The 15,083-nt window shown below is 45.0% G+C and overlaps 1 protein-coding gene and 1 long non-coding RNA gene across 2 annotated transcripts; one reads left to right on the top strand and one right to left on the bottom strand.

Moving 5' to 3' along the window:
• Positions 1 to 3,093: 3,093 nt before the first annotated feature.
• LOC123040327 (uncharacterized) lies at positions 3,094 to 5,723 on the bottom strand. Its single transcript, XR_006418125.1, has 4 exons — positions 5,685 to 5,723; positions 5,463 to 5,593; positions 4,703 to 4,802; positions 3,094 to 3,521 (listed from the first exon to the last, which is right to left on the bottom strand). It is a non-coding gene; the product is annotated as an uncharacterized lncRNA (long non-coding RNA).
• Positions 5,724 to 8,380: 2,657 nt separating this feature from the next.
• Positions 8,381 to 12,938, top strand: LOC123038920 (ent-kaurenoic acid oxidase 1). The gene is made up of 5 exons (XM_044462302.1): positions 8,381 to 8,633; positions 8,854 to 8,909; positions 11,972 to 12,496; positions 12,596 to 12,714; positions 12,836 to 12,938. Exons 1-5 carry the CDS (start codon positions 8,381 to 8,383, stop codon positions 12,936 to 12,938), a joined length of 1,056 nt encoding a protein of 351 aa, XP_044318237.1.
• Positions 12,939 to 15,083: the final 2,145 nt, after the last annotated feature.

Raw genomic sequence — 15,083 nt, 5'->3', positions numbered from 1 at the left:
GCAAAAACTAGATCAAGTGGGAACATTGAATAGCAAGTACAAGAAGCCCAAAAGAACATCAAATGGCAAGTACAAGAATCCCAAAAGAAGTGCAACAAGCCCAACATTTTCCTTCTGATAAGAAAACAAAAGAAGAAGACAAAAAGCAGAAAAGTTGCGGAAGTTTGAGCAGGATGAAACCCTCTCCTTCCACCTCGTGTTTGTGAGCTTTGAAACCTTTTCTTTATGAGGAGCATTTTTTATAGTGAAGGCTGATCCTTCCACTGGTTGAGTGTGATAAAAATGTACTTCTTTGTGAAATCAAATAATGATGTTGGTCGTGTCACTAGGATCCTTCCAGCCATCTGCACACACAAAATAAAAGGTGTGAAACAACAGCTAAATAAGTCATGTGTGTGAGAAAAGAAGTGCAACACTGAAAGATTAAACACTACACCATATAGACAAGTAGAAGATGAGTTATGATAACCTTTCGTGCCAAGACTTCTTGCCTAAATATTTGAGGAAAGCTTTTCTGACCTATCTCAGTCATCCGGCTGTATGTCATGAAGGTTGATAACTACACATATATATCATTCTAGTAAATGAAATGTTTGACACTTGGGAGTTGAAAACTGTAACTAAGCTACCTCTATGAAAAGAACTTGGATTCAGTGTCAGTATACACAATCTACAATTTAAGTCCCTATATCATTCTAGTAAAGTTGTTAACAGTGCACACTTCGGACAAAATTGTCAAGTGTTTAAAATCTTCAACAATGTAATACAGACTAAATGTAAAATAAAACAACAAAAATTACTCAAGAGGAAGTAAGTGGCTTTAACTTGACATGTCAATTTAGCATAGTACTTGGGATTCACTCGAGAGGGAAAACTATCAAGTCCCACACAATGTCTCAGGACCGAACATGATTAAGAAAAGCATGCATGAATAATGTATTTTCATGACACAAACAGAAATTTGGACTGACTAGCCTTGGGGCAACAATCAGCCCACAACAAACTCGTAATGTAGTGCCAAAAATATAAAATTAGACCAGGTTCATGCTTGTACATCTTTGTTGTTGCATGTTCATGAGTTAAATTTTTAGAAATACATGAAACCCGACGCTGCATATACATCATAAAAGTTCATACAAGCACGTGCATCTTGCCGCTCCCCAAGGGCCTGATGACCTGGGTGGGCATGCCCTGGGGGATATACCTCCACCCAGTGCTTCATCCATAGAGTGCTCGCTGGTCTAACCTTCCCTTGAATTGACTCATTCATCTTTGTATCAGACATGTCATGCACATAGTTGTCTCGTCATCATCAGCAGGAATGTACCTCCGTGTCTCACCCAATGCCCGGGTTTTTTGTGCTTTGTCCGACGACTTCCTGCCCGGGCATCTGCTTTATTGTTAGAACTTTAAAATCAAAACATGAAGATATAGAAAAATAGCATTACCAACAAAATGATGCATCAATCAGATGCTGATACGTTATATTTTTTTCCACTAACATTAGCTTGAACGTATTCATCTAAATCTTCTGAAACATGCCCAACTTTCAGGTTTAAGCGCCGCTGCTTGCCGACGACTTCCTGCCCATATCTTCTGCGCCACACCCAGTAGAACCATCTACATCACTACACCAAGTTCACAAGAAAGAAAACTCATCAATTGGTGTGCCGCCTAGCATGCCAAGATTTTCATACATAAGGAGGTTGGATCAAGGAACGACATGCTGTTAGATAGAAGGCGGACCAAACCAAGTTGCCTCACGTTTTGAACGAGTGCTAGGCGGCAGCCTCAGGCAATCTCGGACCAAGGGCCACCACACACATGCGATGTAGCATGCCCCTTCGCAGTCCATCTCACGGGCGGCGTCCGGACAGTGCCTCGGAGTGGCATGGCACAACCTTTGACTGCCGGCCGAGCCCGTCGATGAAGGAGGTGGAGGCGCTTAGAGGGTCAATGTGGGGGGCGGGGCAGACCGAGATCAAGGGGAGGGGGTGTCCATTTATAGAGGGGAGAAGAGTGCGGCGTCGTGGCCAGCGAAGAGCGAGCGAGGAACGCGGGGAGGCGTCGGATGAGAGCACGATCCGCGTGAGCGCGCGGGAGGAGGCCGCAGCCAATGGATCAAGGCGGGGTGGATCGCAGCCCGCGGATCTTGCAACGAGAATGGGGGAAGAGGGAGTAATGGGGTTGGAGGCGCGCGTGCATGGGGCGGAGCGGTCGCAGTCAATGTTGTGTTGGTTGTGGGAGCAGATTGAAGGAGTGCCTGGTTTCGATGAGGAAGACGAACGAGAGAATTAAGGAGTGTACGCATACATATGGAATAAGATTGGTTCAGCATCGGCAACCTGGTATTGGATTGACTAGAACCCGTATGGTATGGGGATGTTTTTTTTAATCTGGAAAACCTGGCATTCCAATTACTTCGGGTCGACCAAATCGGGAGGTTTGGAGGAGAGAGATAGGGCAGGCCCCACATCAACCCGTAACTTAGTCGTACAGATTTTTTTGACTAAAATCCATGTCAGGTTTACGAGAGGTTATCTTCTACTCAGGTTTGAATTGAAGGGTTTACTCAATTTTCTTCCATCGTTGCTGGACTACAATCTCGCAAAAGGTACCACCAGATTTACTAATATTGTACTGGATTCATTTGACTAGCTTTGCAAATTGTGACCAATTTTTTTTTGACAACCTTTCACTAGATTTTGCGGAACTTCTACCAAGCAAGCGTCCTTCGGCAGTGCACCATGAACAATTTCTTTTACTACGATAAGTTGCAAACTACCCTAAGACATGATTTTTTCTTATTTGAGCTGTGCGCACAAGTTCATAATCTCGTTCAGATTCAAAGCAACAAACAACGCCAAATTTTGATCAGAAGCCTATCCATTTACTCCAATGGGATCATTCCACAACAACGCATGCCTTTGAAAATCACAAAATATAAAACGACGGCACTTGAATAGAAAACGAGCCAAAACAAGAGCCCATCAGGCACTGGATGAGCAACATCACTTCCACATTCAGCAGCAACCCAAAAGCATACATAAATCACTTCGCGATCCAGTATATACATAATATCACTCTTGGTCCCCGAAGAGAATTCGTTTCATTCAATACCACCAGCCACCAGTAGTTGGGCAGAAAACAAAGCACAAGCAACACAATATTCGTTTCATTGCATTGCAACATCCTTAAGTTCATTCAATACCACCAGCCACCAGCCACCTAATCATTTCTGTATGTACAACACAATATCACCAGGAATATATCAAGTACTCCCTCCGATCCAAAATAAGTGCCGCAGTTTTGAACTGGGCTAAACAAAACAACGACACTTATTATGGATAGGAGGTAGTAGCAAGTCTTGCCATTTCTTTTATCCAGTGCTTCCAAATTTCTGCTCCCCCATGGCACTTCTCTCCTCCATGCCTTTGCCACTTTCAGGATCAATTAATCTCAACGGCACCAACACCAAACAATGGGCCAAAGTTTCGCACTAAGCTGCCACCGTCGTCCATCTGAAGCACAAACACATTCATCAAGTAAGTAACATCGCAAATCCTATAGAATCTTGAAAGGAAAAAAAACAAGTAAATCTAGCAACATAAATCACGCGAGTAGATCGTGTATGGCACAGTTCTTAACAGTAAGACAACGCACGTGTTTTCACATCTCGATGCATTGATAGAAGGAAATCTAAACTCTAAAGGCCAATTCACCAGCATGGCCTTTTTCAACATGACACTGCTTCCCTATTACTACAAGGGCAACCGAAGTAAGATGTACTTTTATCAAACACCAAGATAATTAGCTCTTTGGAATTCAGAAAGCAAAACCAGAGGATGATCCATCAGGACGTTCACTAGTTCTGCAGGAATATTGACAATCCGTATTACTATAGTAAGAACCAAATATTACTTATTTGGTTGTCATGACAGGACCTCCTGGGACATCCTTTGGACATTCAAAGCACAATATTCAGCACTGGAATGCCGGACCTAAACAATCAAACAAGGTCGGTATACTACCATGAAGAACAACAGTCTCACACTATTTTGTCAGACGCCACACTGCATTTCATATTTTGGAATACTCATACTTGGTACAAAAAAGTATAGACTCAAACCAGAGCTCTTGTGGGAAGCGCGCATCATTATCTTTGGGTGTTTTGCTAGACTATTATGAAACCTACACACCACAGGATCAAAAGCAGTAGCATAATACTTATCACACAACTACTGTACCAAGCATGATTTTCCAAATTCCAAAAAACATGCACCTCTCCTAAAGAGAAGCAGGACCTTGGGTTTCAAAGAGACAACAATTGGATGCAAAATGAGCTAAGAGCTAGCACCCAGATAAACAAGAACCCATAGAGCACTCTCCAGAATAGCGTGACATTCTCCACAGTTTGACATAATATAATACAGAGTTTATTTGCTACAGCCACTATCACAAAAGCAATGTATGGCCAGTTGACCACGCCAGAAGCCAAACCCTGCCCTAGAAATTACCATGGCTCAAAGGCCATGATGACAACGCTCTCCCGAGATCAGACTCGAGGGAGGGTAAGAGTGACATCCTGTCAAGATGCCCGTCGGCAAGCAAACACTTTCAAAAGCAGGAAGTACACGACCTTGACACGATGGCTGGGCACCATAGAGAATGGAGTAGAGCAGGGAGGAGCCCAAGTAGTTACCTGAACCACAGCCGAAGGAATGGTGTCTGCGGCCCGGTGAACTCGCTGCCATTGCATGGGGAGAGAACCGCTGCTAGATGCCCATTGACAAGTCACGCTCCTGCGCCCATACAAGAACACCATGAATCAGATAATCATATAACTAGTACATAAAATGATCACAAAAATAGTACTTCAAATGTTAAATCCACTAAAATGGTGACGCTTCTTATTATAAGGCAATCACGGGAAGCACAAACATTGCCATCGCATATCAAGAATTCACATCGCTGTAGGCCCCAATCAAGACCCATAAATCTGGATTTATCATCTTACAGAGAATATATGCATGCAAGAGACCATTTCTAGAAAAAACGCAACACTTGGTGGAAAGAGACCCTATACTTAACCGACAACCATTCATTTTCCCAAAAATTGGTGTAACAAAGATTTGATATTTTTAACTAATATAAATGTATATGCTTGTATGCACAAATCAGTGGAGTTCATAAAACCGCTTAGTTATGCAACAAAAAATTTATGAAAAACACAATAGCAAGGCATTGTTCAACTGACTGAGCAAATACCACACCATGAACCAAACCTACCCTAGAAATTACCACTGCTCAAAGGCCATGATCACAAAACGGCCTGACATGATTGTCGGGCACCACATGTGACTGTTTAGCACACTATTGCAACCAAGATCTAGCCAACACGGTCAAGGGGTACAAGCAACTCGCATCACAAGTTGACTAATAAAATAAATTGCTCATCTAACCTCACAGGAAGTTGGGGACAACCCCCCAATCAGCAGATCATCAAACCTTGCATCACATATCCCCCATCTTCAGCTTACTTGTTATAAAATTTCAAGTATGCAGAATGCTGAATGCTTTGACCAATTTGCAACTGCAAATGCAGAATGCAGAATGCTTTGACCAATTTGCAACTGCAAATGCAGAATGAGATGACTGTAAGATCTAGAGGAGGATGGTGTTACCATGAGGCGCTCAGAGAGGGCAGAGGGGTTGAGCAACTTGTCATAGGTGGCATGGTCGAACGACACCTCATTTTTTTACCTTCTCCTTCCTCTGCCCCCTGCTACACTTCTGCAAACCACCCACAACACAATAAATAAACTCGATGAGGCTGTGAGAGAGCAACATGATATAGAGATAGATAGCGGGAGGGTAAGGGGTTCAATCTTCTTCTGCTTGCCTCACCCGAACTTGTCATGCTTGGAAGACGGCGGCCTATCCTGCAAGAACAAGCAAACAAGAAAGGGAGGTAGCGTCAGTACAGGAGCACACTGCTGCTGCTACTACAAGTATCACAGCACTCAAACAGTACAGGAAGGGGCTAATTTGGAAACCAGTAAAGAATTTAAATAGAGGTGTAATCATATATCAGTGCAAGCATATAACCATGTGCACTAGTAGTACTAAATTCTCACAGAATCAGCAACTCGATACATGAGCGTCCTCACACATATACAAATTGTTCCGACATAACCAGTTTAAGTACAAGAATGTCATTTTTATTATGGCCAATTCTATTTAAATTAGTAAGTCTAAGAAAATATATGACACATCTACATGCAGTCATGAACGAAGAAAGGTTGTTCTAACTTCTAACTACGGGAAGTAACCAACCAGATGAAGCAAGTGAACTAAAAGAAGGTACATCAGAACAAAGCTCAAAATCCCCAAGACACTAACACAATAAAACTAGCATTGACATATATGTATGTTACAGAGAAAAAGAAAACTGCTTAGTAGTACCAGTAACAACACATACCTCCCCCACATACTGAGTGTCACCGAGCATGCAGACCATCATCTTGGGGTGCAGAACACGAGGCTGACCTGCCTGCATATATGAGCATATAGGTTAAGTAAAATGAACCCATTTGGTATGAAGATTTATGTGCTTACTGCTTCATTACTAGACTAGATGGATATCAAAGTTAGAGATCAATATAGTTCGTTATCCAAGAAATAACATACTGTACTGGACTATTGAATGCATTCTGAATTCTGACTACATAAGGGCATCATTTGATTGGCCAAATGTGATGAACGCTATCAAGTCTCAACAGTTAAGACAAGGTAAACTCTAAGGGGTCACAAACTTGAAGAAAAAACAAAAGATTTGCCATGTCCCCGCGAGACATAAGTTGCAATCTTTCTCTCCAATTTAACAAGAAATCTATTCCTCCGGAGGTATAAGAAGTTGTCTAAACTGTGGACAGTACCATCCTACCGAAATTCTAGTATTTCTCTGCAATTTAACCGGGGGATCTAGCAAACAGACAGTCATTACACATAGAACATAAACAAGGCAATCAACATATAAAGTTGGTAACAGCAAGATTGCTATGCCTATAAACACACGCATTTGACAGGAAGGGGAAGGAAGGAGAGGAGTGCATACCTCTCCAGGGCCTGCAGCCTGTGCCCATGGGGAGGGGGGTCGGAGATGCTGCGGGAGGCCAAGGAGGAGTCTGTGATGGCCCGGCGAGGTTGTCTACCTCGCCAGCTTCCTACTCACTGCCAAACTTGGTGTGTTTGGATGAGGGCGGCGAAGCCTGCGAGAGCAAGCGAGTTAGAAAGGGGATGGTGTTAGTACAGAACCACATAGCAAAAAACTAATTTAAACAGAGGAACAATCATACATCAGTGCAAGCATATATCCATGTACGCTAGTCATACAAAATTCTCACATGATCAGCAACACGATGCATCATGCATGAGCGTGCTCACATATCTACAAATCATTCCAACATAACCATGTTTAAGTAAAAGAATGTCATTTCTATTACAGCCAATTCCATTCAAATTAGCAAGTTTAAAAAATCATGACATACATCTACATGAAGTCTGTCAGGACCATGGAAAGGACGTTCGAACTTCTAACCACGAGAAGCAAGCAACCAACTGATAGAGAAGCAAAATAACAGATGACAAATCAGAACACAGATGAAAATTCCACGACGCGATGCAAAAACACTAGCACCGCCATATATGTTACAGAGGAAAGGCAAAATGCTTAGTGGTACCAGTAAACGGCGCATGCCGCCCACACATGCTGGGCATCACCAAGCATGCAGACCCCTCATCTTGGGGAGCGGAGCTGCCTTGCCTGCATATATGAGCGTGTGGGTTAAGTAAAATAAGCTCATTTGATATGGAACCTTATGTGCTTCATTACTAGACTAGATGGATGTCAAAGTTACAGATCAATGTTGTTTGTTATCCAAGAAATATCATACTGTACTGGACTGTTGAAAGCATTTTGGATTCTGAGTATATGAGGGCAGCATATAGAATCTTGCAAGTCCAGACCCTTGCTTGAAGGCAGACAAAATAAATAAATAAATATAGAATGCTCACACTGACAACACATACTAGTAATAATTACCGAGTGGTTAACAGCACACGCATGGACAGGGTGCCAAGAAACCAGTCTAAATCATAAGAAATTAACAGCTCCAGTTCTAGGTCGAGGGTTGTTTAGCCAATGATTTTGACTAAATTACTTAGTTGGGATCAGCAGCAGTTGGTGGCTAAAGGAAGGAAGGAGGTAATTTGATGGTGCAGGGAAATGAAAAAGGCAGGGAGGACGGTGCTACCTACAGGACACGTACGTCTCCAAGGGTTCCACGGGCTGGGCCAAGAGTGGGAACCAGGCCGCGCAATGGAGGAGGCGAGGAGGTGCCGCGCCGGCGACCCGAAGCAGCTAGGGTTCGCCGCGGCGTCCATCGGCCCGCGGGCTCCGCCGTCGCCGTCGTCCGCCGCGGAGGAGACCCGTGGAGATGGACAAACGTCGTCCGCCGTCGTGTCTGGGAAGTGGAGGATGGAGGCGGAGCATGGATCCCGTTTGGGAGTGCAGATCGATGGCGCTTTTGTCGCTGGGAGGTTAAAGGAGCTGCGCGTGTGGAGGCAGGGAGGTAAAGGAGATGCGTGGCCAGGGAGGCCGAGGCAGAAGAGGAGTCGCCATCGCCGGAGCGGGGGCTGGCGGCTGGGAGAAGGGGAAGGGGAATGGATGGATTAGGGTTTGAGTTTTTGGGTTTCTCCGTGTGGGCGGTAGATGAGATTGAGATGGGCTTTCAACCGCTTGTTTGTTGCTCTGCTTGGGCCGTAATGTTTTTTCTATTTTTGTTCATTCAGGGGGCATTCATTCAAATTCAAGGGGCCAACTGAGATTTCACAAAAGAAAAAAAAAAGTGAGTGCAGAGACTTCGAGTTCAACATCAAGATTCAGTCTCGCCAGCAACCCGCCCGCCACTAGCTTGATAGACCTCGCTCCGTCCTCTCCCGGGCATCAATGAGAGCGTCCTAGAGCACCTTTCGCTACCGCCGCCACGATGGCATCCGCACACGCATGCGGCAGCAACAAGGCAGCTCAGTTGCACTGTTGTCTACCGTGGTGCCGACTACACCTATGACGCAAGAGATCATGCTCGCCTCGTGAAATCAACTATTCCTGAAAAGAACCAAGACATGGATGAAACTACACAAGGAATAACTGCAGAGCTGACCTAATTTGCTATACTAGTTTGGTGGTTGCTACCAAGACAATCTCTTTATGCCCATCAAAGAACCTTGAGATGCCAATCCATCAAAAACGATGCTAGAAATGATCACCCGTCACTTGCTCGGTGTTGGACCCGACCACATGTCTAAAACCACATAAGAGAAGATGTCTTACGGCCTCAAGGGGAGTCGCCAAGTGCTAACTGCACCATTGGCGGTCCTCGACCATGCCATGGTGTTGTCCACCACCAGTTTGGTTGAATGGTTCCCACCGGGCATAAGAAACAGCGAGGTTGCACTAAATTGGATGCGAGATTCTACTAATCTAAATTTTTCATGTCACCATAAGTAGCGCTAATATTGGGGAAGCAACTGCAACTGCATGAATGATTGGCTTGTTGACGTTGTCACCAAATCTTTTGGGCTCCTGAAGTTTTGGGAGATTCATCATGGAGTTGGAGTTCAGGCTGTGAAACAAAGCACATCATGTTAGGTGGGCGTGTGTTGGTTTAAGCACAGCGTGTGTGTTTAGGTTTGGTTTTTTAGTTTGCGAGGGGATCGCCATTATATAAGATGCTTCCCTGGTTATTCGAGACCTTTTGAGGTAGCGTTCGTTTTAAATATGGAGAGTTGTCATCCGTGCGGCGTCGCTTTGGGTCTGAACTCATGCTTGTTGGGCACCGATGTTAGCTCACATGACACAATGGAGAACTCTTGTGCGGACTAGCTAGCAGATGGTCCGTAACCCATGTCTGTCTCCATGGCTGCTCCCTGGCCGGCATGAAGCGTCATGCCGGCCAATAGAGTAGTACCAAGCGTCTCGTCATGATCGCTTACAAAGTAACATGCGTTGTCAAGACAATTACTACTCGCTTTCCCTAAAAGAAAATACAATTATTCGCGAGCCATTTTTTTTGTAATCTTTTAAAAATAAAAAGAGCAGTATCATTAGCTGATAAAAGTTTTAAGAAACTGAAATTTCATGAAAATGGAACTACTTTATTAGGATTGATTAGAAAAGTGTCAAAGAGATTTCAACATAAACTACATGTGGTAGTTCATATTGAAATCTCGTATTTGGAAACAGCAAATAGTGAGGGAGAGCAGTAAACGGCCGGTGCGAAAGCTGGCGCTCCACGTCGCACGCATGCATGCACGCGCAAGTTAAGGGATCGGCTGCGGCAGCGACAGTGAGAGGAGAAATGGCGGTTCCGGCGGCGAAGCAGACAGCACGCGGAGACCACAAATTCGTACCAGTACTCAGGTTCGGAGAGGATGGTGGTGGGATTGGGCAGAGGTGGCCGGCCGGCGGACGCCCACGCGCGCGGAGACGGATTTGTGGAACCGATGGAGGTCTGTACGCGCGAGGAATCAACAAGGTGCCGGAGCTGCCGGACGGACGGAACAGACGATTCCGTGTTGACCGGAGAGGAAGGAGGCGATAGTTGGCGGCGAGGGAGGCGATCGATCGCCTAGCAGCGACGAGCTATGGCTCCCCTGAATCGCGATTGCCGGCGTGGCAAGGAATGGAATCGAGGTGTTCCGCGTGTGTGTGGCGTGCGTTCTTTGGGCTAGGCCGTTCCAGGCGGCCGTGCGGCACAGTAGCCGCCGTCGTCGCCGTCGCCATCGCCGTCTGGCTAAACGCACGGTAAAGAAGGCCGGGAAGGAAGGAGGAGGAACTGAGTCGCCGGAGTGGCGGCGCTGATCGGAAGGAGACATGCAAATCCTCGCGGTGGTACGGTACGTGAGCAGGCCGCAGCAGAGCAGAGGCGAGCTCAACTCACGGCGATTGACGAGTTGCATGCTGGGGCTGGGGGTGGTCTGTCGGTCGTGCGCGCGGGAGTCCTACGCCGACACGGCAAAAGGAGACTCCTTGTTTTTCCCGATCCATCGGTTTAATCTATATCTATATCTATACCAATATAAAAAGACCCAAAGGGACAGACTGATCTCAGCTATCAAACTAAGTCAATCCAACGATTTAGACTGCTCCAATGGCGAGCGTTCAACGTGTTTAACGTGCAATTAATATCGTACCAAATATTACACTAATCAAAGAATTAATACACAAAGTAATAGCATACCTAATATCCGTGTGCAATTAATATATTCCCTAAATATTAACGTGCATTGCACGTGCGCATTTACTAGTAATAATAAGTACTCCGCGGCTGTCATGGGACGAGGCGGTTCGGTCCTTGCCGTTTTTTTTCTGCTCTGCTCTGTTGCGCGAGCCAATAAGTATACTACTCCCTCCTTTCCGGTTTATAGGGCTCAATTCAAAAATCTCACCAACCAAGATAGATGATGAGTGGTGGAATACTTTTTGTAGTTTGCAAAAGCACCTAATTAATGCTCTTGTTTTCCTCAAAAAATAATGTTTACCAATGTATTAATTGCAATGCATGCATGCATAAAGTACATGCATTGGTCAATTTCCTCTTAATATTTGCATGCAATGATTTAATGCAACTTGGAATCTGAACATGTAATGAGGAACAACCATATTGAGCCTTATAAAATGAAAAAACAGAAATTTTGTGATAAGCCCTATAAACCGGAAAGGAGGGAGTAGTACGTACGTAGAGGAGCGGGAGGAGTACCCGCGCGGTCTTTCTTGGCTTTGTCCCGCGGCTCTCCAACCTAGTAGTAGATCCCACCAAGGCTGGAACTCATTCCCACAAGACGCTCCAGTTTGGCCAGATCAACGCGGTCGGAAGCTCAACGCGGGTAAAAATAATGGCTTGTGTAGTGCCGTCGGAAGCTCAACGCGGTCTTCAGGCAGGAGCTGGAGGCGAGGAAGAAGGTGGGCAAGGAGTGCGACGATCTGATGAGCGGGCTGATGCACATGAAGGACGAGCAGGGGAAGAAGCTGGGCGACGAGGAGGTGGTGGACAACATCGTCTCCCTCGTCATCGCCGGCTACGAGTCCACTGCCAGCGCCATCATGTGGGCTACCTACCACCTCGCGAAATCCCCCGCCGCCCTCGCGAAGCTCCGAGAGGAGAACATGGCGCTGAGCGAGAGCAAAGCCGGCTCACCGTTGATGATCACCCACGACGACCTCCCGAAGATGAAGTACACGGCGAAGATGGAGGAGGAGACGATCCGGATGGCCAATATCGCGCCAATGGTGCACCGCGTGGCCAACAAGGACGTGGAGTACGGCGGGTACATGATTCAGGCAGGGTGGTCGGTGCTGGTGTGGGTGAGGTCGCTGCACACCGACCCCAGCTTCTACCGGGATCCCCTCACCTTCAACCCCGATAGATGGGATGTAAGCACATAAACTATACCTGGTTATGTCATCGATCATTCATCGGCTAATGGCAGCGAATAAACTAATGGATGAATCGATATGGACGCGTTCATGCAGGAGCCGGCAAAGCCAGGGACGTACCAGGTGTTAGGTGGCGGCTACAGGATCTGTGCCGGCAACATGCTCGCTAGGCTGCAGCTTACCATCATGTTGCATCACCTCTCCATTGGATACGAGTGAGTGCTACTAGTATATTAACTAAACTCTTATTTATGCATATAATCACCACCATAATATATATGTGAGCAATATAACTCTCATTTGGTAGTTAACAGCATATGTGATCATTTTATTCAGATGGGAGCTGTCGAATCCGAATGCGGAGATCGGTTACCTTCCACACCCAAGGCCGATGGACGGTGCAACCATGGCCTTCCGTAAGCTCAAGACCAGCGCATGATCAAATGGCACCACTATAGACTACATACGGAGCAAAATGAATGAATCTACACTCTAAAATGCATCTATATACATCCTTATGTGCTCCATAGTGAAATCTCTACAAAGACTTATATTTAAGAACGAAGGGAGTAAATTTGTGACGACTGCATTAAGTCTGTGTTTTCTTAAAGACATGTTGCTGAGAATGCGGCGTTGTCTCTATAATAATTTTCTGAAACGAGGCAAAAGACTTGCCATTTTTTATTGATTAAGAAGAGAGTGAGAATTGCCCAGTTAATCGATGGAAAACCGGACTAAAACTGATACAACACAACCCACATGACATGGGCACCGTCGGCCAACCTGGCCACTGACATGGAATACGCCATGACGACACATGCCAACATATAGCCATACGCGCAAGCAAACGACAGCTCCGACTTTTACAACGAGCCTCACAAGAAAATATGTAAGACTTGCGCCGACCGTGCCATCTGCAAATGACGGATGCATGGAACAAGCAGCGGATGACTCAAAGTATAAGCAAACAATGTTGTTACTTAACATCGACATGTACTCTTCTCTCTCCAAATTGGTCCGGCTAGCGGATGTCCTCTTCATTTTTTGCCCCCTGTCATCGAGTTCCCGACACTACAACACGGCGTTGTACCGTAGCGTGTGCTTCACATCAGAAAGTATCTTCCAGGCTACTTTCACCAAGGCGATAGACCAAAACTAAAATTGGTGCCTCGTGCTAGTGAAAAATCTTGGAAAAAAGCCACCGGCCCCTTTCAACCCTTCAAAGTCCCGAAGGAAGGAAATTCTCCAGCGGATTGTGAACAAGTTGTTCTTCCCTGACAAAGCATGTTAGGGCATGGCCAATGCATAGCCTTAGGGTGATGCTCCGTTAGCCATATAGGGTCGGGTGTCAGAAAAAGTAGGTTCGGATGAAAAAACGGGATCTTCTGGAGGAAGCGGGTGCTTGAAGAGAAAAAATGTGGTCCAATGCATAAAGCTGAAAAAGTTGAAGTGAAGAGTAGAGATGCATGTGTAGTTGGAGTATATATTTTCTTTTCCTTGATGAGGCCCATTAGTGGTAGCTTGCATTGAAGAGAAACAATCAATGTAGATGCCTCAACCTACATTTTCTCATGGGGCATCTGTATACATATGCCACCATTGTACATGCCCTTAGCTAGGGACATAATTGACTGGTTTAATTAGGTTAGGGTGTTAAATGTACCAAAAATTATATTAAGGGGTAAAATGGCCGAAACCTGGTACTATAGGGTGTAAAACAAACTTAATTATCTCTATTTTTTAGCCCATGCCGGAAGGATTGGCTGGTGATTTTGTTTTCCTATGTCAATTTGGCTGTGTACAGAAACTATACAGGGAGCATTTGATCGCAGTGAAAAATATACTAGCTATTTGCTAGTGCATTGCAATGGCGGCATAAATATTCTAGTAGTTCGATATTAATCATGTTCAGGAAAACATGATCATCAACAATACATGTGCTAGTCTTATAAGCTAGACTAGGGATCTTTATGGTGTTTATGTTTTCACATATGTGACTGAGTTTTCCACCGAATGTCATATTCAAGGACCATTGAATTTATATCACAGAAACATAAAATTAATTATGAACGTGGAAATAGAATAATAATCATTTTATTATTGCCTCTAGGGCATATTTTCAACAATATTCTAGGGTCCAACTTCCTTCCTTGCATATATATTTTGTCATCAAAAGCTTTGATCTTGCTGGAGGGGCCATGAGGGCAAAGGTCTAAAAAGTTTGCATTCTAAGCCCTCCATTAAAAAATGCTTTACAAAATGGTCCAAGGAGGGGGGGCAGCCCCCCCCCCCCCCCTCCATAAAAGATGATCCATAACTTTGCATTCCGATGGATTGATTTTATCCCAAAATTAGAGATGATGTCGGTTTTTCTTACCTAGGGTAGGGTTTAAATGAACCAACTTGTCATAATTTCCCCAAAATAGAGACGAAAGATCTCTGGCAGCCCCCCTCCGCCCCCCTCTCATGATCTACTAAGTGCTTACTTATCCTCTTAACAAACTTTCAAAGTGAAGATATAATTTTCATTAATGCAGCAGGGCTTTGCAAATTGGACAGCATGCATTGACCTGTCTCTTTACCT

Source organism: Triticum aestivum, chromosome 2B (assembly GCF_018294505.1).
Source record: "Triticum aestivum cultivar Chinese Spring chromosome 2B, IWGSC CS RefSeq v2.1, whole genome shotgun sequence".
Lineage (NCBI taxonomy): Eukaryota > Viridiplantae > Streptophyta > Magnoliopsida > Poales > Poaceae > Triticum > Triticum aestivum.
This window is presented reverse-complemented; position numbering and strand designations above follow the sequence as displayed.

What these genes read in the sequence shown, in the direction of transcription:
- LOC123038920 (XM_044462302.1), top strand. Translation starts at nt 8,381, where the DNA reads ATGGAGGAGGCGAGGAGGTGCCGCGCCGGCGACCCGAAGCAGCTAGGG. An exon ending in TTCACAAAAGAAAAAAAAAA is followed by an intron (nt 8,910 to 11,971) that starts GTGAGTGCAGAG and finishes TGGCTTGTGTAG; the next exon opens with TGCCGTCGGAAGCTCAACGC. An exon ending in TCAACCCCGATAGATGGGAT is followed by an intron (nt 12,497 to 12,595) that starts GTAAGCACATAA and finishes GCGTTCATGCAG; the next exon opens with GAGCCGGCAAAGCCAGGGAC.